General features: G+C 42.7%; 1 protein-coding gene across 1 annotated transcript in view; it reads left to right on the forward strand.

Moving 5' to 3' along the window:
- Window positions 1-24,298, forward strand: part of ankrd27 (ankyrin repeat domain 27 (VPS9 domain)) — a 494,306-nt gene that overhangs the window by 161,982 nt on the left and 308,026 nt on the right. Inside the window, exon 10 of the mRNA XM_051932226.1 lies at window positions 6,495-6,619. Coding sequence (XP_051788186.1) covers window positions 6,495-6,619 — 125 coding nt within the window. The remainder of the gene's footprint in view (window positions 1-6,494; window positions 6,620-24,298) is intronic.

Raw genomic sequence — 24,298 nt, forward strand, 5'->3', positions numbered from 1 at the left:
TTTAAAGAAACATTGGTAAAGAGCGATGCACTGGGACCAAACGTGCCACTAGATGGTGCCGCCGTTAACGTCTGTTGAAACGTGTGGCCATCTTGTCGATGATAAGTATGGGGACGTGTGTCGACCGTTGTGTCGGTGAAAAGGTGCCCTGCGCTTCACCACGAACATTTTTCCCAACCAGATATACCCCATGACCTCCTCCTGGTCACAAAGGAGCCCCATCCCCAATTTGGTGGCTATCAGACTTCTGGTGCAGATATGTATGGCAGACAAACAAACAAACATACACACATACATCGACTCTGCTTTATATAGTAGATTTACTCACACCATATGAAGCTGCAAGATCAGTCACCCATATACCTCTCTCATATTTTTCAATCATTTCTTTCTTTGTTTCAGTTGTTTTTGATCATTGTTCCTTCTTTGGTTTTGGACCTATTATTATTTAGTAAAAAGCACTAAATAATAGTAATATTACAGGCACAGTAAGGAACGTTGTTTACAAAGCACTGGGCAATGCCAAACTTAATGTTTTAAGGATTTGTTTATGACGATGAAGTCGCATGTGTGATTGGAACGTGTTTAATTCTTTGAGCGTGCTTCGGAATTTTGGTCATGTTCTGATGCATTTTTGCGCATGAAAAAACAGTTGTGATGCAGGTTGTATGTGCATAGGTATGTTCGTGCTGCTGGGTTTTGCAGTACCACATTTTAACATTACCATAATAATTCTGAAAACTATGATAATTTTGGTTATTATAATCATGATGTGAAATTTTGGTATCGCCCCAGTCCTACATACTAGCAAGGTTATTATAGTTAATGAAAACTAAAATCAAAACTGAAACTATTATTAAAAAAAATTTTCATAAACTGAAATAAAATAATTAACAACACTGAAATGAAAAACTAAACTATTAAAGTAGCTGGAAAGACTAACTGAAATTAAATAATATTTATTTTTAGTTTTCATTTTTGAATAAATATTTTTGCTGTTAGTCTTTAACCCTTGTAACTTTTAACTCTAAAATAGAAAGTAATCTACCATGAGCCACCCACATATATTCATCCAGTGAGCAGCAGCTGATGAAGGAGGGTGGGTGTTCACACAGCATTTGTGGTGACAGATCAAGCGGAGTACGGGAGTGTAAAGTGTGTGAAATAGAAAGTGGTTTACTGTGCCACCTTTCTTTGCTCTTGTTGTATATCAGGATGTAATTCAAAGTCTGAAATCGCAATCAGCTGGTCAACAAAACCTTTACCATATGGACAGAAAAGTCATCAGTGAGTAACATTTCAGTTTATTTCTCAGGTACATGCTTTTTGTTGACAATATTTCACTTGCCACTTCACACAGGAAAAATCCTTTTTGAAAATAAAACTGCACTGATTGAGAGTTTAACTAGGTCAACGTACAAGATCAGCATATTGTTACTGACCAATCACTTTAAAATGTTGTTTAACAACGAAGCAATACAAACCTTGTAAAGTTCCTGAGTTGGCAATGTCACTCCTGAGCTACATGTTGGTAGGCGAAGAGAGTCAGCCAGCTGGTGAAAAATTAAACATAGTAATGTGCTTATTTTATTTATTCTGTATGTATTAATTTCTTTTTTTTAGTTTATATTCATCCATCCATCCATCCTCTTCCGCTTATCCGAGGTCGTGTCGCAGGGGCAGCAGCTTGAGCAGAGATACCCAGACTTCCATCTCCCCGGCAACTTCTTCTAGCTCTTCCGTGAGAATCCCAAGGCGTTCCCAGGCCAGCCGGGAGACATAGTCCCTCCAGCGTGTCCTGGGTCTTCCCCGGGGCCTCCTCCCGGTTGGACGTGCCCGGAACACCTCACCAGGGAGGTGTCCAGGAGGCATTCTGATCAGATGCCCGAGCCACCTCATCTGACTCCTCTCGATGCGGAGGAGCAGCGGCTCTACTCTGAGCCCCTCCCGGTTGACTGAGCTTCTCACCCTATCTTTAAGGAAGAGCCCAGACACCCTGCGGAGGAAACTCATTTCAGCCGCTTGTATTCGCAATCTCGTTCTTTCGGTCACTACCCATAGCTCATGACCATAGGTGAGGGTAGGAACATAGATTGACTGGTAAATTGAGAGCTTTGCCTTACGGCTCAGCTCCTTTTTCATCACGACAGACCGATGCAGAGCCCGCATCACTGCAGACACTGCACCGATCCGCCTGTCGATCTCACTCTCCATTCTTCCCTCACTCGTGAACAAGACCCTGAGATACTTGAACTCCTCCACTTGAGGCAGGATCTCGCTCCCAACCCTGAGAGGGCACTCCACCCTTTTCCGGCTGAGGGCCATGGTCTCGGATTTGGAGGTGCTGATTCCCATTCCAGCCGCTTCACACTCAGCTGCGAACCAATCCAGAGAGAGCTGAAGATCACGGCCTGATGAAGCAAACAGGACAACATCATCTGCAAAAAGCAGTGACCCAATCCTGAGTCCACCCAACCAGACCCCCTCAATACCCTGGCTGCGCCTAGAAATTCTGTCCATAAAAGTTATGAACAGAATCGGTGACAAAGGGCAGCCCTGGCAAAGTCCAGCTCTCACTGGAAACAGGTTCGACTTACTGCCGGCAATGTGGACCAAGCTCTGACACCGGTTGTACAGGGACCGAACAGCCCTTATCAGGGGGTCCGGTACCTCATACTTCCGGAGCACCCCCCATAGGATTCCCCGAGGGACATGGTCGAACGCCTTTTCCAAGTCCTCAAAACACATGTAGACTGGTTGGGCAAACTCCCATGCACCCTCCAGGACTCTGCTAAGGGTGTAGAGCTGGTCCACTGTTCCGCGACCAGGACAAAAACCACACTGTTCCTCCTGAATCCGAGGTTCAACTCTCCGACGGACCCTCCTTTCCAGAACCCCCGAATACACTTTTCCAGGGAGGCTGAGGAGTGTGATACCTTTGTAGTCAGAACATACCCTCCGGTCCCCCTTCTTAAAGAGGGGGACAACCACCCCGGTCTTCCAATCCAGAGGCACTGTCCCCGATGTCCATGCGATGTTGCAGAGACGTGTCAACCAAGACAGTCCTACAACATACAGAGCCTTGAGGAACTCTGGGCGTATCTCATCCACCCCCGGGGCCTTGCCACCAAGGAGTTTTTTGACCACCTCGGTGACCTCAGTCTCAGAGATGGGGGAGCCCACCTCCGAGTCCCCAGGCTCTGCTTCCTCATTGGAAGGCATGTTAGTGGGATTGAGGAGGTCTTCGAAGTACTTCCCCCACCGACCCACAACGTCCTGAGTCAAGGTCAGTAGCGCACCATCCCCACCATATACAGTGTTGACACTGCACTGCTTCCCCCTCCTGGTCGGCCGACTCAACAATAGAGGCATGTAACATGGCCCATTCTGACTCAATGTCCCCCACCTCCCTCGGGACGTGGTCGAAGTTCTGCCGGAGGTGGGAGTTGAAGCTACTTCTGACAGGGGACTCTGCCAGATGTTCCCAGCAGACCCTCACAACACGTTTGGGCCTACCAGGCCTGACCGGCATCCTCCCCCACCATCGAAGCCAACTCACCACCAGGTGGTGATCAGTTGACAGCTCTGCCCCTGTCTTCACCCGAGTGTCCAAGACATGTGGCCACAAGTCCGTCGACATGACCACAAAGTCGATCATCGAACTGAGGCCTAGAGTGTCCTGGTGCCAAGTGCACATATGAACACCCCTCTGCTTGAACATGGTGTTCGTTATGGACAATCCGTGATGAGCACAGAAGTCCAATAACAAAACACCACTCGGGTTCAGATCGGGGGGGGGCTTGGGATGTGGGGGGGCATTCCTCCCAATCACGCCCTTCCAGGTTTCACTGTCATTGCCCATGTAAGCAATGAAGTCTCCCAGCAGTACGAGGGAGTCCTCAGAAGGTATGCCCTCTTGCACCCCCCTCCAGGGACTCCAAAAAGGGTGTGGTACTCCAAACTGCAGTTTGGTGCATACGCACAAACAACAGTTAGGACCTGTCCCCCCACCCGACAGTGGAGGGAGGCTACCCTCTCGTCCACCGGTGTAAACCCCAATGTACATGCTCCAAGTCGGGGGGCAATAAGTATGCCTATACCCGCTCGGCGCCTCTCACAGGGGGCAACTCCAGAGTGGTAGAGAGTCCAACCCCAGTCAAGGAGATTGGTTCCAGAGTTCAAGCTGTGCGTCGAGGTGATCCCGACTATATCTAGCCAGAACCTCTCGACCTCGCGCACTAGCTCAAGCTCCTTCCCCTTCAGAGAGGTGGCATTCCACATCCCAAGAGCCAGCTTCTGTAGCCAAGGATCAGACTGCCAAGGTCCCCGCCTTCGGCCACCACCCAACTCACACTGCACCTGACCTCCTTGGCCCTTCCATAGGTGGTGAGCCCATGGGATGGGGGACCCACGTTGCCTCTTCGGGCTGTGCCCGGCCGAGCCCCATGGGTGCAATCCCGGCCACCAGGCGCTCACCATCGAGCCCCTCCTCCAGGCCTGGCTCCAGAGGGGGGCCCTGGTGACCCGCGTCGGGACAAGGCAAAACGCCATCCAAATTTTTTATTCATAATAGGAGGTTATGTTGAACCGCACTTTGTCTCATCCCTCACCTAGGACCAGTTTGCCTTGTGTGGCCCTACCAGGAGCATAAAGCCCCGGACAACAGAGCTCCTAGGATCATTGGGACACGCTAACCCCTACACCACGATAAGGTGGTGGTTTGAGGAGGTGTAGTTTATATTCACAGACCAAAATACCTAATATTGTGAAAGTAATCCAGTAGCAGAATGTTTTAAAATATATTTTAAAATATGTCCCCCTTATTTCAATGTTTTTCTCTCTCAAACTAGATATTTGAAACAATATATTCTTTTTGTTCTTAACATCAGCCATATTATACATATTGCATACCATTTCCTGCCTTGCATTCAAACCTACTGGGGTAGGCTCCAAGTTTAATAAGATCCTGCTTTAGATAAACTGGTTTATATAATGTACGGTATAAATTGTTCCTAATCTCAGATCCTGTCTCTGTCATTTTGTGGCTGTCCATACTCCTATTACCTGCTCTTGCTCTGCTCATTAAGGGTTTACTGTTCTTATGCATGTGCTATTCAAGTCTCGTTGCCCCTATCCTTGGCACGACATGCTTGTTTTTCTTTGCTTCAATGCAGTGTGTAAAGAACAGACTTAACATGCTTAAAAAGGTTAGGGGCAGCCACCTGTGTAATATCCCTGGTGCGAAAGGCTTTTAAGGTAACAGAGATATTCACAAGACTGAGTCCAAAACAGAACTGAGTTGCAAAGATGGTGGTTTTAAATAGTCAGACCAGAAGTAACGTAGGGGAAATGGAAGTGACCGTTTTCTGACATCAATTGAGGTGCCAGTCAAGGCACCGGAAATGACCTCTTCAAGGTTGAGTCAGACAGGAGTTCCCTCGGCTGATCTGTAGAGATAACAGGAGAAGATTTAGTGCACCCCGCCTCCCCCTGGCCTGGTGTGGAATTGCCTTCACTTCATCCATACAACATCCTCCTACTCACACTTGCATGACAACAGCTAGGTTGGGTCTGCTCACTGATTCAAGCCTAAGAGCCCTGTTCTTCCTAAACCCGCAAGATTTTCATGATCATACCTGTCAGAACACAGTAGAATGTATTTTCTAATTTTTTATATCTTTTCAGGCCTACAGATGGAAGTATTCTGTCTATAAATTGTATGTGCCTGAGATGGAATCAGAGATCTATATGGCTGATAGAAAATAACAAAGCCCATTATAGGTGATTTTTGAATGTAATATTGAAGGCATTCATTATAAGCACATTGTCTTGGAGCAGGGTATAGACCTGCTGTAGACATTTAGAGTAAAAATACCTCAAGCCTTAAAATTCACCTAAATTTCATTACAAATTGGCCCATTCTGAGCAATAAAAAGAAAAGATAAAAAGTACCAACAGTTGATGCACATTTGTTCAGCACAAATGACATAGAAAATATTTTAAAAAGTATAAAATTATCTAATATTATTCATATTCAGTATCAGGCATAAACAAAACCAGATAGTAAACCATGTAGTATAGTAAGCTTCCACTAACATTAAACTTATATTATAACCAAACCCGTTAAGTGTACAGCCCTGTCTGATTGTGACACAAAACTAAACTCCATAGTAGCTCTTTAACCATATCATAATTACTAAAATTAAAACTGAAACTAATAGATATAAAAATGAAATATAAATGTCCTTGTGAAATAAAAACTAAATTAAAATTAAAAATACACAATGAAGGGAAACTCAAGCTAAACTGAATTTCCAAGTAAGGTTAGAAAAAGTATAGAAATAAAAACTAATATAAAATGGCAAAACTATAATAACCTTGCATACTAGGCACAAACCCACTAATTTAGTTAAACTACCCATTTTACAGTTGTAATGAATACCAAGCCTTTGCAATTTCAGGAATTTTCAAATTGTGTGATTGTGTTTTCACAGCATATTGCTAATGGCAGTGATAATGAAGTGGAAAAACTGCTGACTGAACAAGAAGTTGAGCTTCAGAACACAGACTCATGTCATCCACTTTGTTCCTGTGAAAAGTGTGTGAAACATGTATCACAGTAAGCATCCCCTCAGTGTTTGGCTAGAATTTTTAATCTTATTCATTCCAAAAAGCTTGTACACTGCCTATATTCTTTAAAGCTTTTATGTAATATGAACTGCATTCTTTTACTATATGAAAAATTTTACATTTATAGGATATATGCAATTGATGATATATACTATTGTTTTTATATTCTGTGGCCATTTTATTTGATTTACATGCTCTTTAATGCAAACAGTCTGCTCTTGAATACAGTCATGTTGCTGTTGTTCAGTATAAATACTACAGGCATGGAAGAAAAGTAAACCACAGTATTAATTAACAAACCGAGATCTTTAACATTATAAGGATTCAATTACTATCACAATGAACACCAAACCATATTTTCATGTACAGTATTTGTCCCATTTTTTGACACCCCACCTGGAAAGGGTGTCTCTCTTTGAATTGCCTTTCCCAAGATTTATTCCATTTTTTTCTTTTACAATGGTCTTTTATTTTGGGACTTTTCCTTGTCTTCTTAGGGTGTCAAGGCTAGGGGAATGTCAAAAAGCTGGATCTGTTAATGCCAAGTGTGGCATTCCTTGTGTGCTTTTGGGCTATCCTCTTTAATAAAATCCCTGTGTGCGTCCAGGTGTTTGTGTGTGTGTGTGTCTTCTGGGGAAGTGTGCATGCACAGGGCGCGGTGCGATGCGCGTTATTACTGTTACAGAAAGTTACAGGCGTTTTACGGAAATACAAACCAGTATTACTGCGAGAGGAAATTAAACGTACACAATACAGTGACTCGTATTACAGCCACATACAAGCCAGTATTACTGTCAGAGGAGATTAAAGGCATATTACGACGCGCATACCTGTATTACCGCCAGAGAAAATTAAAGGTATATTACGGTCGTACAAGCCAGCGGACGTACAAGACAGTGTTACTGTCACAGAAAATTAAAGACACACAGTACACGGCGGCAGCCCATGAAGAACGGTCAGCTCAGCAAGTAAACATCAACAAAAGCAAGGCTGAAAGAAAGAAAAATACGACCAACAAAAGGAATGAGGCCAGAGTCCCTTGCCATTTAATATAGACTGTTCCTACTAATGTTTATGCACTACTGTTCTAGCGCCCGTTATTGTAACGGGCTAAATGACTAGTAAAAGAAATAAATTGTCTTTGTTGTTCAAGACATTTATCTAGAAGAAGAGTGCTTAGTTATGTGAATGGCAGAAATGCAGGATAGCTAATGCTGAATGCATATATCCCGTTTTCCAAGTCTTTTAAGCAGTGGGTATTGTTTTAAAATTTAATTAAGGGTAGAAAGGAAATAGCTTTTACTGCTCATTCTAGTTCCTAAAGATCAAAGGTAATGCAAAATAAAATAATGAGATTTTGCATTTAGAATATTAGAACAGTCTAGACCAGAACATGTCATTTGGCCCAAAAAAGCCTGCCAGTCCTATCCACTTAATTCTTCTAAAATAACATCAAGTCTAGTTCTGAAAGTCACTAAAGTCCTACTGTCTACCACTACCATTTAACTACCACAATTTTACACATAGGCAGGAGATTTAGTCCGAATGGGTAAAACCATTGTCTAAGTGACTTGGTTTGATTGTTTGTGCCATACGTGGTCTTTTTCCCAGCTATCCACATGGGGTTTACACACTATACAGTCTCTATATTCCTAGTTGCATTGTAAGGCTATCTCAGTTGGATTGGATATGTACATTGTGACGGATGGCCGGGACGCCCCTGCAACATATATACCAGGGGAACAAGGGTGGGAAACCCAGTATCTACCCCTGGACGCTAGATGACAGCCTCCCTGGGTTGCAGCAGTGCCTCGGACTCCCCCAGGGCTTCATGGGGGTTGGAGTTCTGTGCAGCCCTGTTGGGTTCTGCAGGCTATGCCAGGGGGTACTGCAGCGGGAGCTGCTGGCCCCTTTTGGGCATTGGTTTCACCTTACCTGGAAGTGCAGCCGGATGTCTACAATCAAGCACCTGGAGCACTTCTGGGTACCCAGTAAAAGGAGCCAGCGACCATCACTCAGCAGCCAGAAACGGGAGGAAGAGGACAAGGTTTTCAGGGAGGAGTGGTGAAGGACGAGAAAGAGCTTTATTACTTTGTGTGCTTATTGTACTGTGCTTGGGACTGTGTTGTGGCTGGAGGGATTACGGGGAAGACGTGCCCTCCAGCTGAAGAAAAATAAAGTTTATTTTACCCGTGCATCCTGTGTGAATCTGTGTTGGGTCGGGCACAATATAATGCCTTTTCTTACAACATAAATCAGCAGTGATCCATTTAGCCCAAAGTGCTTGTTTATGAATTCATTGACTGTTGTAGCTTTGGGCAATAAGTCAAGCCCCAAAGGCAATATACATACCAGAAGTCACAAATCAAAAGTGACCAGAGTTCATTGATAAATAACTAATCTAAGAAAATTTGTTTTTTAACTGGTTTCTTCTCTTTCTCTACTTACCTCTCAAAGTTTTGTGAGTAGCCAAATTCAGTGCACCCTGTGCCTAACAAACATACAGCACCATAAAAAATAAATAAAAGGTGTCAGTCTGATAATGATGATAAACATAAATCATAGACATAATTTTCAAAATAATTAAACCAAATAAAAACAAATTAGTTCCAGCATATTTGTAACAGTCTACATTTTCAAAGAAATGAACATGATTAACAAAAAGCATCCACTGAATGGCGTTGTTGGGCAAAAGCACCTCATTGTAGAAGTGGAAGTATATTAAAAAATGTCTGAAGTAAGGGATTTGCTAATGGAATAAAATGGAAATAGAACAGTCTAGCAAAGAATAAAATCACAAAACAGAGCAATCAAATCTAACTATTAAAGTTGTGATTAAACAATATTCAAAAGGATATTTAGGATAATGGAAAAATGAACATTAAACAAGATTTCTTTAGCACACTTTCATTCAAATGTATAGTGCAAAGTGATTTATAAGGAGCAAAAGTAAGACTTAGAATTAAAAAAAAAAGAAATATATATAAATATATATATATATATATATATATATATATATATATATATATATATAATAAATAAAATAGACATAAGCATTACATACATGTAGTAGTTAAGCCTCTACAAATTGCAATGGCTAACGTCAGAGTCTTGTTATGTTCAGGTTGCCACAGAAGAGAGGAAAACAAATACTACAGCTATGGGGCTGATGGAGAAAATTAAATAAAAATGAATGATTATTCTCTCATGGTATTCTACATTACATAAAGTTTTTCATTATTGTTCTGATATATGTTTTAAGAAGGTTAAACTCAGCAGATCTCTTCAGTGATGTGGAGTATCCACATCCAAATCAAATTCAGTTATAGAGTACTTTGGTCACGAGGCAGTGGAACCAGAAAATAAAAGGAGAAAGATAGTGGTTAGTGAAGAGTACAGACATCAGGCATAAAATATTGCAGTACATATTATAATCTATTGCAAAAGATCCAAAAAAGATGGAATTGCACAAAGGTCAAATTAAAGAATTGGGTTTTTAATTCATAAGGGCTGGCCTTGGTACAGGAAATAAAAGTAAAGGAAGGTATCATGATTAGATGACGGGCTGCATGTATTGTCTCCTCAGCTGTACATCATTCATATCTGTAAACTCCATTCAAGGTGGTGTAATAGTTATAAAATTACTTCAACATAAAAGCCAATTTCCAAAAGATGAGTAGTCCATATTTCTGTAGTCTGCAAACAAAGTAAGGATACAGTATATACTATGACACTGCTTTCATAAAACAAGAGTATAAAAAACTCAGTTTGTTTAAACTCAGCAGCATTCCAAACTTCTTTAAATAATATTATTAAAAAAACTTCTAATCAGTGATGCACAACATTAATAATACAAGTAGTGTGGGGGAGGCAAAACCTGTAAATGTCTGGTAAATAAAAAAAGGAAAAGTTAAGGTCAAAAAATGAATTATAACTTGGAATTAATTTCAGCATAAATATATGAATCTAGTTACACTGCTTTACTACTAGAATATCACCATTTAGCAGAGTAGAAGACTTTCTAACATTCTTATTCATGTTTGACTCTCGGAAGCAGAAGCAGACTAGTGTACCAGAATTTACGATTACAATTAGCAATGTAGGGGAGCAAACACCCCAAAATATAAGATGAGCAAAAACGTTCAGAGCCTTATATTCAGTTAAGAGTATTTTAAAATAAATCCTAAAAGATATAGGCAACCAGTGTCATGTTACAGAGGTCGGTGAAATTATTTTATTTATTTTTTATTAAACCCCTTGCTCCTGCATTCTGAAATAACTGTAGTTGATTTATGTATTTCCTAGGGAGTCCTGTTAGGTGTGCATTAATGTAGTCTTCAAAAAACAAGTGCATTCATTTTTCTGCATTTCAGTATTTTAAAAGATGTCTAACTCTTGTCATATTTATTAAGACTAGGGGGCTTTACACCCTGCTTGCTTTGCTCACCAACCCCTTCCAGCCCACATCCCCAACCCCCCAACCACCACCAGCGCTACACGCCGTTGTGAAGAGGGGGGCTGAACACACCCCAAGGAGATGCGGCCGCTCCTCCGAAACCCCTCATAAATGGTGATACAATGGGAAACAAATACATTTTTTTTTTACCTCCTCTTTGCTCGTTAAGCAGGTGGCTTGCTGTTGCTGCCGTGCTGTATGATCTGCACTTCGCTCACCCACCCCCTTCATCCTCTGCCAGCGCTGTGCGCTGTTGTAAAGAGGGGGACTGAACGCACTCCAAGGAGACGCGGCCAATCCTCCAAAACCACTCTTAAACGATGATACAATGGGTAACAATTAACAGTTATTTTTTTTACCTCTTTGCTCGATCAGCTGCTGGCTTGCTGCCGTGCCGTGTGATCTGCATTTCGTGCAGCGCTTCGAACTTTTAAAAGCCTGTACAGCACCTGTTCTTTTGTCTCACTGCCTTGTCTCTCTTGTCCTCCAGACATCCTCAAACACTATGCGATCTCTTTTCACTGTTCTGTTATTTCACCAAGTAATATTTTCCATTTGTTTGCGCAAATATGATCTTTACTCTCATTTTTTGAGACTCGAATTTTCCTACTTCCATTATCTCTAACCTGCTCTGCATGTGTATTATCTCTAACCTGCAAGCATGTGACTTGCTTGCAAAGGTTGTAAGTATGTCGTGACTTGCCCATCTCGCGGGACTTGAAAGTGTCTCTCTGTCTCTCTTCAAAAGATCTCTCTTCCAAAGATCATGTCTCGTCGCAAGATTTTTTTTTTAAATAAAGGAGAGATAAAGAACACAGTCTTAGTAATATGGTTAACATGTGCTGGAAGATTTAAATATGCTTCCATAATAATTCCTTTATATGTGGCTTGATTTGTGAAATCATATGATGAAGTTAATTTCTAAGACTACTCTGACTTTTTTGATTGCTCTCTTATTATATGTGGAAATGCATTTCTCACCAGATAAATGTTTCTTCCCGACGTTTCCGAAGTGTAGGGGATGATCACAAAAATTTAGAATTTATAAATATCTCCTTTCTAGAATGTGTTTTTAAAGAATTCTCTTTTGTAATCATTATTTTTTAAAATATAGAGATCAATGCCTTTTTTGTATGCTTGCTTTCATTCTAGATTTTGGATATTGTCAATCAACTCTCACAAAATCTCTTATTGACTTTTCAGTTCTGACTTCTTGCTATGTTCTTAACCTTGTCTCCAGTTTAGTAATATTATTTTGATGCTAGTTCAGTTGACTTCCCGGTTCTGACCTTGTATCTTCTGACCATGTTTTCTGCATGTGCCTTACCTTATTTTCCAATATTGACAGAACAGCTGCCAATAAGTAAAATTTATGCGTTTTTTCTTTGCTTTTTAGTTTGAGGAAATTGATACACATCCATACTGATATACATGTAAGACATTTTAAAAGAGGACTTAGAGCTTAATGGTCATCTGTTGTTATTGTGCATCATATACATACTGTAGCAGTGTTAAATTTAACTTGTATTTTAAAATAATCTAACCCAACAGGAGCATGCATATTGAGAATAATACTGGGCCAGAATTGATTCCTGTGGCACTCCATATTATACAATATTGTGAATTTTTAAGATGGAATTACTACAAGTAATGAACATTTTTTTTTTTTTTTTTTTAACATGTATCCAGCTTAAAACACTGTTAGAAAGACCAACTCATTGTCTAAGACAGTGGTTTCCAAACTCAATCCTGGGATTGTTCACACCAACTTCTGTTTTTAATTGGACTCCTAGCCTAATTAAGTGAGCTGTTATTTCTGTTTTGTATCAATATTGAAAATATAAAAGTAAGTTTGGTAAATTAAAAAAAAAAAAAAATAGTTCTGTGTATTGTGATGCACGAATCACTGTCTTGCATCCCAAAACATGAGGCGAAGTCTCAGTACTTTAGCAAAACTATCCTTTTTCAGCTTGCAACAGGAACAGAATGCTTCTCTATTGTAGTGGGATCTACCACTCTTCTATACACAGTTGCAGCAGTCAGGCAGGGTTGTATCCAGGTTAGTGGCCAAGTAATACTGTTTCCTGCATTTACTGTATAATGTTCTTTGTATCACCCATCGATGACAGGTGCTTATAGCGCAAATGCGACCGACCCGTATTTGCTTCTGCGGTGTTCCGCTGCAGCACTGTGAGCCTGCTGTTGCCCCAGCAACGGACAAGCAATCTTCCACAGACACAGCAATTGTGCTTCGGGACTCACTTCACCATGTTGTCAAAAGAATTCAGAAACCTCACATCCCCCCCCCAAGGTTTGTCCACACCGGGCTCAGCCAGGAGGAAACAGAACATCAGCATTGGTGTGTGCAGCCCCGGGAAGGTGGCAAACATCAAAAGTCTGCAAACTAATAGACCACCGAGTGACCCAGGTGTTCATATCCTTCTGTTTGTACAGCCATTGCACCAGGGCGTGGTCAGTCACCAGGGTAAACCATCATCCCCAGAGGTAGTAGCAGAGGGCCTCCACCACCTACTTAACACTAGAATCCCTGAAGCCTACAAAAAAAAACCTCGTAATCCCAGGCCACCTTAAATTCCTTCACACCTCTCCATTAGCGTCTTTTGTTTTGTAGATGTTTCAGTCAGCACAAGCAGCAAACAGCCTGCTATCCCATCCCCCCACTGCTGCAGAAAGGGCAGAAAGTTCTCCCAGCTCAAGTCTTTTTTTATCTTGTTGTGAGTTATCTGGAGTTGTATAGGGTAAATAATGTATCATATTTGGAACACATGCATTTCATATGTGTTCTGTGTCAACAATGATCTATGTAAATGTAGGATGTCAGGAACTTATCTTCTTAGAGCATAATGTCACAAGTTGACTGCAGAGCGATCAAACACAGGAAACTTATGAAACTGTTTCTGGACAAAGGCAGAACCGTAACAACAGTTGCATAGACAGGAGTTCCTCCTGCTGCTAAAGTCATTTGCGTATGGAAAGAGCTTTGCATATGTACTTTTTAACCATGCCCGTGTTGATCAAACACAGGAAGCTCTGCAGTCTACTTGTGACTTTACGCTTGTTTGAAGATAATTGAATGTTATTTACCTCTATTTATTTAATGTGGTGTTTATATAAGTAACGTGTGTTTTTCATATAAAGACCGTAAGAAAACATAATCACAAACAGAATTTTGCACGATACCTTGGTGAATTCTGTAAGCCCTGCTGCTTCGAATTGGGACATGTCTGGGGCAGACTGACTGGCAGGATGACACCCAACCTCTTGCTGCATCGAAATGATGCCATCTTTCGCCTTTACGCCTGGTGCAGCTGCGTTGTTGTTTTGTGTGAGTGGATGTTTCTTGCAGGAAGGGCTTCTGTTCTCTTTCTCCGATGTAGAGCCCTCATTTGAATTTACCCATGTTATTGCCACATCTTTATTTTAAAACAGGCAATGTCAGATTGGGTGGAGAGTGAACATGACTGAGAGAATAAAACTGAATTAAAAAAAAAATGCTAACCTTTACAAGTACCATAAATTTATATCGGCTGTTACAGACTCACATCAAATGTATATTTTTATTGTATAATAGTAACAATAAGAACAGCTTACTACTCAAAAAGATAATTTTGTGAAGAGTCCGTAATCAATCCCAGGACCTTTTGATTATGAGTCAGCAGCTCATAATCCCACCTTGTCCATTTGAGGTTTGAGCAAACCCTTCCCATGAAATATCCCAGGTGATGGGTTTCTGACATACCCAGCTTGTACTTTTTAGGGTTGGCCATCAACTCTGCCAGCCGCAAACTGTCAGGCACCACCAGAAGGCAAGCGAGATGAGATTCCCAGTCATTACTGAAAATGACCACATCGTCAAGATAGGCACCCACATATGCGGAATAGGAATGCAGGATCTGGTCCATCATTTGGTGAAAGGTCAACGATGCACCATGGAAACCTAAAGGGAACGCCGTAAATTCGAACAACCTATCCGGAATGGCAAACGCAATCTTCTCGCAGGCGATACGAGAGGACCTGTATAGTAACATTGGGCGGAGTGACAGTGTTGTGTTCTGCAATTGTCGTCTGGCCAGGTGTTGCCGAAAAGATGTCCAAGTTCCCCTCGATCAGCAATAGCAATTCCGCATTCTGAGTGTCAGTTAGATCATCCTCAATGGCGACCTTGGTCTGGAGGACTGCTACAACCGTGACCAGAACTTCGTGACGGTCATGCCACTCCTTTAAAAGGTTAATATTCAAAATTTGTATAGGTTTCCTTCGCCCAGGAACTCTGCCTTTATAATTCATTGGAGACCTATGCTCTTCTATCACTGCCGGCCCTTGCCGTTCAGACCGAAATATATGTGGATCGGATGGCACAACACCAGCACGCAATAACCCCTTCTTAAACTCGAGGAGTTTACTGCTTTTGTCATAATTACGTTTTCGTGCCTCCTGCTTGTGCTGCTGCTCTTCCACTGCAATAGAGGACAATCTGGCAATCTTCTCTTGGAGCAAACCAACTCGGTCGACAAACCTCCGTTCACGGGGTGTCTCATGAGTCCCCGTCCATTCTTCCCGAAAAAGGTCCAACACCCTGCGCAGTCGTTGACCAAATAATAGTTCGAAAGTGGACACTTGTGGGGCCTCCCAGACAGCAAACAGGAGGAAAGGCACTACCTTATCCCAGGAGGTTGGATTGTCATGGACTACCTCCGAATCATCTGTTTGAATGATTTAATAAAACCCTAAGTCAGGCCATTCGTCTATGGATGATAAACTTCTGTAACTGTGTAACTGCTTAATTCTGAAACTTTCACATAGCTGCTTCATGATGCAAGACATAAAGGGTGTGCCCTGATCAGTGAGAATCTCGCGAGGGATACCAATATGTGTGAACATATCTGAGAGTACTTTTGCAATAGTCTGGGTGTCTGCCCGCCACAGCATGGCTAATTCTGGGTATCTTGTGGCGTAATCGATTAACACGCGTATATACTGAACGCCACCTTTACTCCTGGGAAGTGGGCCAACAGTATCTAATTCCACCCTCTTAAAGGAAACGTCTAAAATAGGCATCATTACAAGGGGTGTCCTGGCGGGTCTGTGAGCGGAAAATGTTACAGTTTGCTCCACATCCCAGCCTATATCCACCTAATAAAAGCATTTTCAAATGCGTTCCCTCGTCTTTTCTGCGCTAAGGTGACACCCCAAAATGTGACTGTGAGCAATTTTTAAAAGCTTCTCCCTATTCTCACTTGGTACTACCAACTGCTCAATATGTCCATCACCCATGCAATCAGAAATCATCAGGTATAGAAACCATCCTTAACACTAGAATTACCAAAGCCTAGGAAAAAACTTGTAAATCTGTCCCACCTTAAATCCCTTTGCACCTCTCTGTCAGCGTCTTTTGTCTTGTAAATGTGTTGATTAGCAGCAAGCAGCCTGCTATCACATCCCCCCACTGCCGCACAATGTTTTCTCAGCTCAAGTCTGTTTTACCTGCGTGTCAGTTGCTTAGAGTTGTATAGATTAAATTCTAAATTGTTATTTGGAACACATGCATTTCATGTGTGTTCCATGTCTAAAACAACCTGTGTAAACACGTTGTTAAAACAGAAATGTTTTTCATGTTTTAGTAATAATTGACAAAATGTAGACATGAAGCGTATAATGTGTGAAGCCTGAAGTCCAAATATCAAATAAACACTTTCACAAAAGGTACAAGTATAATAAAACAAGTAAACTTTTATTCAAGAATATAACTGCAGAAAAAGAACCCACGATAGGGGGACATTGACACACCTTTAATATGACCGCTTTGGTGGCGTAACGGTAAGAACTGCTGACTGGTAATCAAAAGGTCATGAGTTCGACCCTGGATGACTCAGTTTTGAGAAGTGAGCTGCTCTTATTCTTACCATTTAGAATAAAAACATAAATTTGATTTGACTTTGTAACAGCCAGTGTAAATATATGGTACTTGTAAAAGTTAGCTTTGTTTTTTTTTTTTTTGTTTTTTTTTTTTTCATTTTTATTCTCCCAGTCATGTTCACGCTCCCCACGATGTGACATTGCTGTTTTCACATAAAGACGCGCTATATCAGAGGTGAACTCAGATGATGATGGTGATGATGGTACTACATGGGAGAAAGAATGCACGTCACACTTTTGCCATTGCTGTACTTTGTATATGTACATGGGAAGCTCTGCAGTCTACTTGTGACTTTACGCTGTAGGAAGATAAGTAAATAAATCAAGGTAAATAACATTCGATCTCGCTTTTCTATACAAAGTACAGCGACGGCAGCGTCCACCTGCAGCTATAGACTCTTCAGTACGCGAGTGACTCTCCACGCTAGTGTTTAGATCTGGACGGTGCATGTGCCCAAAAAAGAAGTCTGACTGCATTCTCATGCCATTGCTTGTGAAATGAAGTGTCAGCATGCACTTTTCGTGGCATTACACATGTATTTTTTTTAGCATGTCTGTGTCGATCAAACACAAGAAGCTTTGCAGTCTACTTGTGACTTTACGCTGTAGAAAATAAGTAAATAAATCAAGGTAAATAACATTCAATCTATTTCTATACAAAGTACAGCAATGGCAAAAGTGTGACGTGCAGTCTTTCTCCGATGTAGAACCCTCGTCATCATCTGAGTTCAACTCTGCTATATCTCTCAACTCTCTTTATACCTATGTCTCTGTTTTTTGCAAGTGTGACTTTGACATCATGGACCACAAGGTGCATACTAATTCAGCGTGATCAGGAACAGTCAATAAAACTGAATAAAAAAACAATTCAAGTGACAATGAGATACCAAGAAGGCAGATTCACCAGCGTTTGTAGATAGATAGATAGATACTTTATTAATCCCAAGGGGAAATTCACATACTCCAGCTGCAGCAGCATACTGATAAAAAACAATAAATTAAAGAGTGATAAAAATGCAGGTATACAGACAGACAATATCTTTGTATAATGTTAACGTTTACCCCCCTGGGTGGAATTGAAGAGTCGCATAGTGTGGGGGAGGAACGATCTCCTCAGTCTGTCAGTGGAGCAGGGCAGTGACAGCAGTCTCTTGCTGAAGCTGCTCCTCTGTCTGGAGATGGTACTGTTTAGTGGATGCAGTGGATTCTCCATGATTGACAGGAGCCTGCTGAGTGCCCGTCGCTCTGCCAGACTGTCCAGCTCCATGCCTACAATAGAGCTTGCCTTCCTCACCAGTTTGTCCAGGCGTGAGGCGTCCTTCTTCTTTATGCTGCCTCCCCAGCACACCACCGCATAGAAGAGGGCACTCGCCACAACCGTCTGATAGAACATCTGCAGCATCTTATTGCAGATGTTGAAGGACGCCAGCCTTCTAAGGAAGTATAGTTGGCTCTGTCCTCTCTTGCACAGAGCATCAGTATTGGCAGTCCAGTCCAATTTATCATCCAGCTGCACTCCCAGGTATTTATAGGTCTGCACCTTCTGCACACAGTCACCTCTGATAATCATGGGGTCCAGGAGGGGCCTGGGCCTCCTAAAATCCACCACCAGCTCCTTGGTTTTGCTGGTGTTCAGGTGTAAGTGGTTTGAGTTGCACCATTTAACAAAGTCCTTGATTTTGTCAGCTTTTATTCATTCAGATCAGAGAATTTCCATTTCTATTGTCTCAAAACACCACTCATGTCTACAGTTATTCCCAGTTTCAAATAAAAACTAACTTTTACAAGTACTACAAATTTACGCCGACTGTTACAGACGCAAATCAAATGTATGTTTTTATTGTATAATATTGACAATAAGAGTAGCTCACTACTCAAAACGGCAGATATACCAGGCAGTCAGGATCGAACCGAGGGACTCTTGATTACAAGTCAGCAGTCCTTACCGCTGTGCCACAGAAGCTGTTGTATCATCCTTGTACCTTTTGTGAAACTGTTTGTTTGATCTTTGGACTTCAGGCTTCACACATTATACAGTTTATGTCTACATTTTGTCATTTATTACTAAAATATGAAAAAGGTTTCTGTTTTAACAATGTCTTTACATAGATTGTTGTAGAAACGGAACTCACATGAAATGCATGTGTTCCAAATAACAATCTATTATTTCCCTATACATCTCTAGGTAACCTGACTCTCAGATAATTGAGGCATGAGCTGGGAGAACTTTGTGCCCGTTCTGCGGCGGTGGGGGGATGGAATAGTAGGCTTCTTGCTGCTTGTCTTGATCTGGACATTTACAAGACAAAAGATGCTGATGGAGAGGTGCGAAGGGATTTAAGGTGGGATGGATTTATGAGTTTTTTCGTAGGCTTTGATAATTCTAGTGTTAAGTAAAAATTGTGTTTTAAAATTCGGGTCCTCTCTCCAGATAATAAGAGTCATTTGCAATTTCAGCCTGTCTGAATACAAAATCCAAGTTGTTATTAGCTTGTTGCAGGGGAGCAAATTCCGTCTGGATGGCAGTCTCTGCTTCCTCCATGTTTGATGTAGAATCACACTTGCCTCCCACTGCTACTGTGTCCGATGCAGCATCACACTCACCTCCCACTGCTATTTTGTTTTTGTCGAGGTCCATATTGAGTATCCGGTCTGGGGAGGCTGTTGGTGTGTGTGATGGCGTGAAAAAGTTTGTTGGCTCTCCCTTCACTTGAGGATTCGTCCCCCACCTTGCTGGACAACTCTAGTTCAATTTCATACCCGGTTCCTTGTCTGCGGCGAGCTCCTCTCTATCCAATTTGGGGGAAGCTGCTCTGCAGGTGGCCAAGAACCATGAGAAGAGGGCATTCCTTTTTCCTATTAGAATTGGCCAGGGTGAGGTATCTGATATGGCATTCCATACCATAAAGTTATTCTCTTTAAATTTCAGAGGGAGTAATATAGTGTCGTATGTTTTAATGTCCCCATGGACACAGCAGATGTTCACTTGTCTGTGATCTTATAAGGGGTCTGCTGGAGCAAGTCACGGCGGACTATGAAGAAGTTGCTACCAGAGTCCAACAGTGCCGTGAATTCCCGTCTGGCCAACATAATAGAGACCTTAAAATTGTCGTGCTCTAATATCTTGGGGGAAACTTACGAGCTGTATACCTGGGCCATACCGATAGCCATTGTTTGCTCAGGTGGGAGGTGGCACCCCCGAGCCAGATATCCCTGTTGATCACATCAAAAGCAGCTGCGTTCAGTCCGCACTATGGTGTTCGCACTATAGTGTCTCCCACCCATGGCTCTGGTGATCCTGAAGGTCTGTGCTGGCTGAATTGAAATCGGGGTCAAGCCTGGGTACCCGCTTTGTTTCCAGGTGGCTTGTGCACTCTCTGTTCTGCGGGTCAGATCCAGCAATGAGTGGACGTCGTTCTGTAGCATTTCATCACAAAGGCTGTCGTCTATTCCTGACAGGACTGCATCAATAGCAAGCTTCTCCACAATACGCTCGAAAGGGATTTTGTGGATCCAGCTTTGAATCAGGTCCAGTTAGCCCTGGATTTGTCCTCATACAGGGCTATCCAAATCAATATGCCACAGATGAAACTGGCGCCCCTCGGCCACCAGGCTCACAGCTGTGCAGAGGAGGATATGCTGCTTCAGGAAGTCATAATCATCGAGCCTTTTGGTTGGAAGATTCTGTACGGCTTAGAGGGCTCCTCCAGTTAAAAACGGGGCCAAAATAGCTGCCCAGGCTTACCTGTCCCAGCACATCAATGTTGCTGTGTGTAGAATAAGAAACAGTTAGGGTCGTCTGAGGAAGTCATCTTCGGCAGCACATCTCGTGGCCACACCAGGGCAGGGGTGGCCGCTGGGGGCTCATCTTGTTCAGGGGTTGCTGTACTTCTTGAGGATCCATCAGTGCAAGGACCCCACTGCTGGTACCATGTGATACGTGATGTGCCATTGAGGGGTCTCAAAAGAGTTCAGAAACCTTACAATATTTTTTACCTGGGATCAATTTAGTTGTTTTTTTTTTTTTTAATTTAAATTTTAAGCATATTTTTATTCTAGTTTTCAAGTATATCTGTTTTGCTTGTTGTAAATTGTCATTATTAGGATACAATGAAGAGAGCAAACTACATAGAGAAAAGGCAAAATAATAAAGACAGCAAAAGAAAGTTTTACTTAGATTTTATGTATATGGTAGTATATCTTTATATTATGACAGTTTTCCTAAAATTAGATTAAAAAAAATTGTATATGTTGCCTTGCTTACAGTATCGTAATATATCACAATATATTGAATCATAACCCCTGTATTATGACACATATTATATCGCGAGATTCTTGCCAATACCAGAACCCAGTGACAACTGCTACAGACCCACCTGACTCTATTGCCTCCATACAGCTTTAGTTTCGTTCACTGCCCTCATCCTTCAATCGAGAGCAGTGGAACGACTCTCTGAAGCACACAAGAGTGCAGTGGCTTCAGTGATTGGTCATCCCACCTGTGGGTCCATGACAACCTGGACCTTTTCATGTTGAACAACAATCTGCTGTATCTGGTGACAGAGCGTCAGGGTGAGGAAAAGAGTCAACTTCTTGTCACTCAATCATACCGGTGTTAGATATGCAAGTTGGCACATGCTCATATTTTTGGTGGCACACCTTGGCGCTGAAAAAAACCCTTTCAGCAGATCATGGCATGCTTTTATTGGCCTGGTGTCCACAAGGAGGTGCACCACTTTTGCAGGTCTTGTCCGGATTGTCAACTCACCAAATACCCAGACGAGACTGCACATCACTTATAATGTTGCCCCTGATTGACAACCCATTCGAACCTATCTGCATGGACATTTTTGGTTCACTCAAACCATCAGCATGGCCACAAAAGAAATCCAGAGGCTGTGCCCCTACAGGCTGCTAATTCTAAATCTATCGCCCAGGAACTAGTTAGGGTCTTTTCACGAGTTGGAATCCCCAAGGAGGTCCTCATGGACCAGGGGACTCCTTTCATGTTGTGTACCTTCAGGGAGGTCACCAAAATACTCCACATCAAACACCTCAGAATGTCCATTTGCCACCCAAAAATGGACAGACTTGTTGAGTGTTGTACGGAATGATGGAAGAGACTAGGTCCAACTCCTACCACCAATTTTGTTTGCCTTCCTCAAGGTTCCACAGATCTCTATGGGGTTATCTCACTTTGTGCTTCTGTACAGTCGAAACCTCAAAGGTTACTTGATTTAATTAGAGAAGGTTGGGAGGAGGAGGCAGCCCTCCTCCATCATAACATCCCTGAATGTCTCCAGTCTACATGATCACTTCATCCAGCTCCTCCCCCTGATTGCAGGGCATCTTGAGGGTGCCCAGCTCAGAGAGTTCTCCCTGGGGAACAGAGTGATAATATTAATCCCCACATCCCATTCTAAGCTCTTGGCTCCTTAGCCCTGGACCCTTTGAGGTACAATAGTGTAAAGAACTTGTAGATCATTCTGGCCTACCAACCGTACTGGCTTCTGAAAGAAGGTATGTACCACGTGAACCTCAAGAAACGCTGGTGGACTGCTACTGAACTGGGAGCCACCATCTCCGTGATCTCTGGAGATCTCTGCAGACCTCAAACATGGCCTAATCTCGCTGATTGCTCACGTTATTGTGACCGAGTTGCCTTGCCTTCTTCCAGAGGACAAGAAAGCAGAAGTGGAGTTAGAAGTCCGGCAGATGCTAGACCTCGGAGTAGTCAAGGCCAGGGCTCAGGTGACTTTCCAGAGTCGGGTATACAGACTACTTCTGCTCCATAATGCCTGTAGTGATGCCTAATAGGATTGAGATAGTCATCTATTACAGCACCTGGACAGACCATCTACTACATGTTTTGAACCATCCACAATGCCAGCCTTCGGATCAGTGTGCAGAAGTGATTTTTTTGTAGTTTGCCCGAAGCTAACTATTTTGGCTATGTGGTGAGCGGAGGACAGATCAAATCACAATGGACCAAGATTGCCGCACTTCGCGACTGGCCCTGGCAGAAGACAGAGGCCCTTCCAGACATTTCTCAGACTTGCAGGCTACTACCACTGGTTTGTATCCTACTTCCCTTAGCATACCACACCTCTAACTCAATTCATGAGGAAGAATGTGCCCAACGTGGTGACATGGGCCCCCCGCTACTGAGGCTGCATTCAGTGATTTGCAAAACAGCCCTGATGTTGGTTCCTGTATTGCTTTATCTTGAATTCTCTCTCCCTTTCATTCTCTAGCCCTATGCCTTGGACACTGGCCTTTGTGCCTGTGGTGTAGCGGGTACGCGATTCTGAATGAATGGCGGTTTTAAAATAATCCATTTGGCCATGTCAGTCTCCGTGGGCGTGATCATGCAACTGCGGGGAGTTGATGAGGTAATTGGGGCAAGTTGAGTGTGATCTTTCTCAATTGCTTCATTGGCTTCCTGTGGTGCATGATTGAGGCACTGCACCCACGGAGCCGTATAAGTACGGGCCAATACAGGAAATTGGGAGGGAAAAAATATGGAAAAGAAGAAACAAAAGAGGGTTAGAGAGCAAGAGCAGCACCGGGGGTAAAAGAGAGTGGATGAGCCAGCCAGCTTAAGAGAGAGGTCAGCGTGGTCAGTGGTTCCGTGTGGAGAGAAGGATAGGTGCTCGAGGGACGGATCGCTCCCTCTGAATGGGAGAAGTGTATTTGATCGAGGTGGAATCCTCCCTAGGGATCTGAGGGATGACTACATGTACGAGTCTTCCTATTCAGCTGTGTACACCTTGGGTGAGCTGGAGAGACTGGGACAGAGCAGTGTTTGGCTGGTGTGGCCCCAATGACTGGTGAAAGTGTTTATTCTCGTGTTTTAGCCTTGTTTTAAACCTTTGGACATTTTGGAGCACTGCACTTTCTCTTTGGACACTGTTTTGATTTTGTTTTGGGTTATTGTTTTTAATAAAAGCAATTGCACCTTTTGCATCATCCCCTTGCTCAGTTTGATTTTTCCCGACCAGCTCATCCGGTTACATTACCAATGGTGTTGGGTTGGAGAGGCTCCCAAAAGGGAAGATGGAGCAGGACCCGCACCGTCACAGTGCTGTACTGAGCCAGATCGCTGATGGAGCCAAACACCGTGTCATGTGTCTCAGCAGGAAACATAGTAGACATAGTACACGGTGATTGAACAGGAGGCTCTAGCCATCAAATGGGCCATTATTCAACTCTTGGGTGTAGAGTTTACGCTGGTGACAGACCACTCCCAACCCCCCCTCCACCTCTCCATGCCAA

This window comes from Erpetoichthys calabaricus, chromosome 9 (genome assembly GCF_900747795.2).
Source record: "Erpetoichthys calabaricus chromosome 9, fErpCal1.3, whole genome shotgun sequence".
In the NCBI taxonomy this organism is placed as follows: Eukaryota; Metazoa; Chordata; class Cladistia; order Polypteriformes; family Polypteridae; genus Erpetoichthys; species Erpetoichthys calabaricus.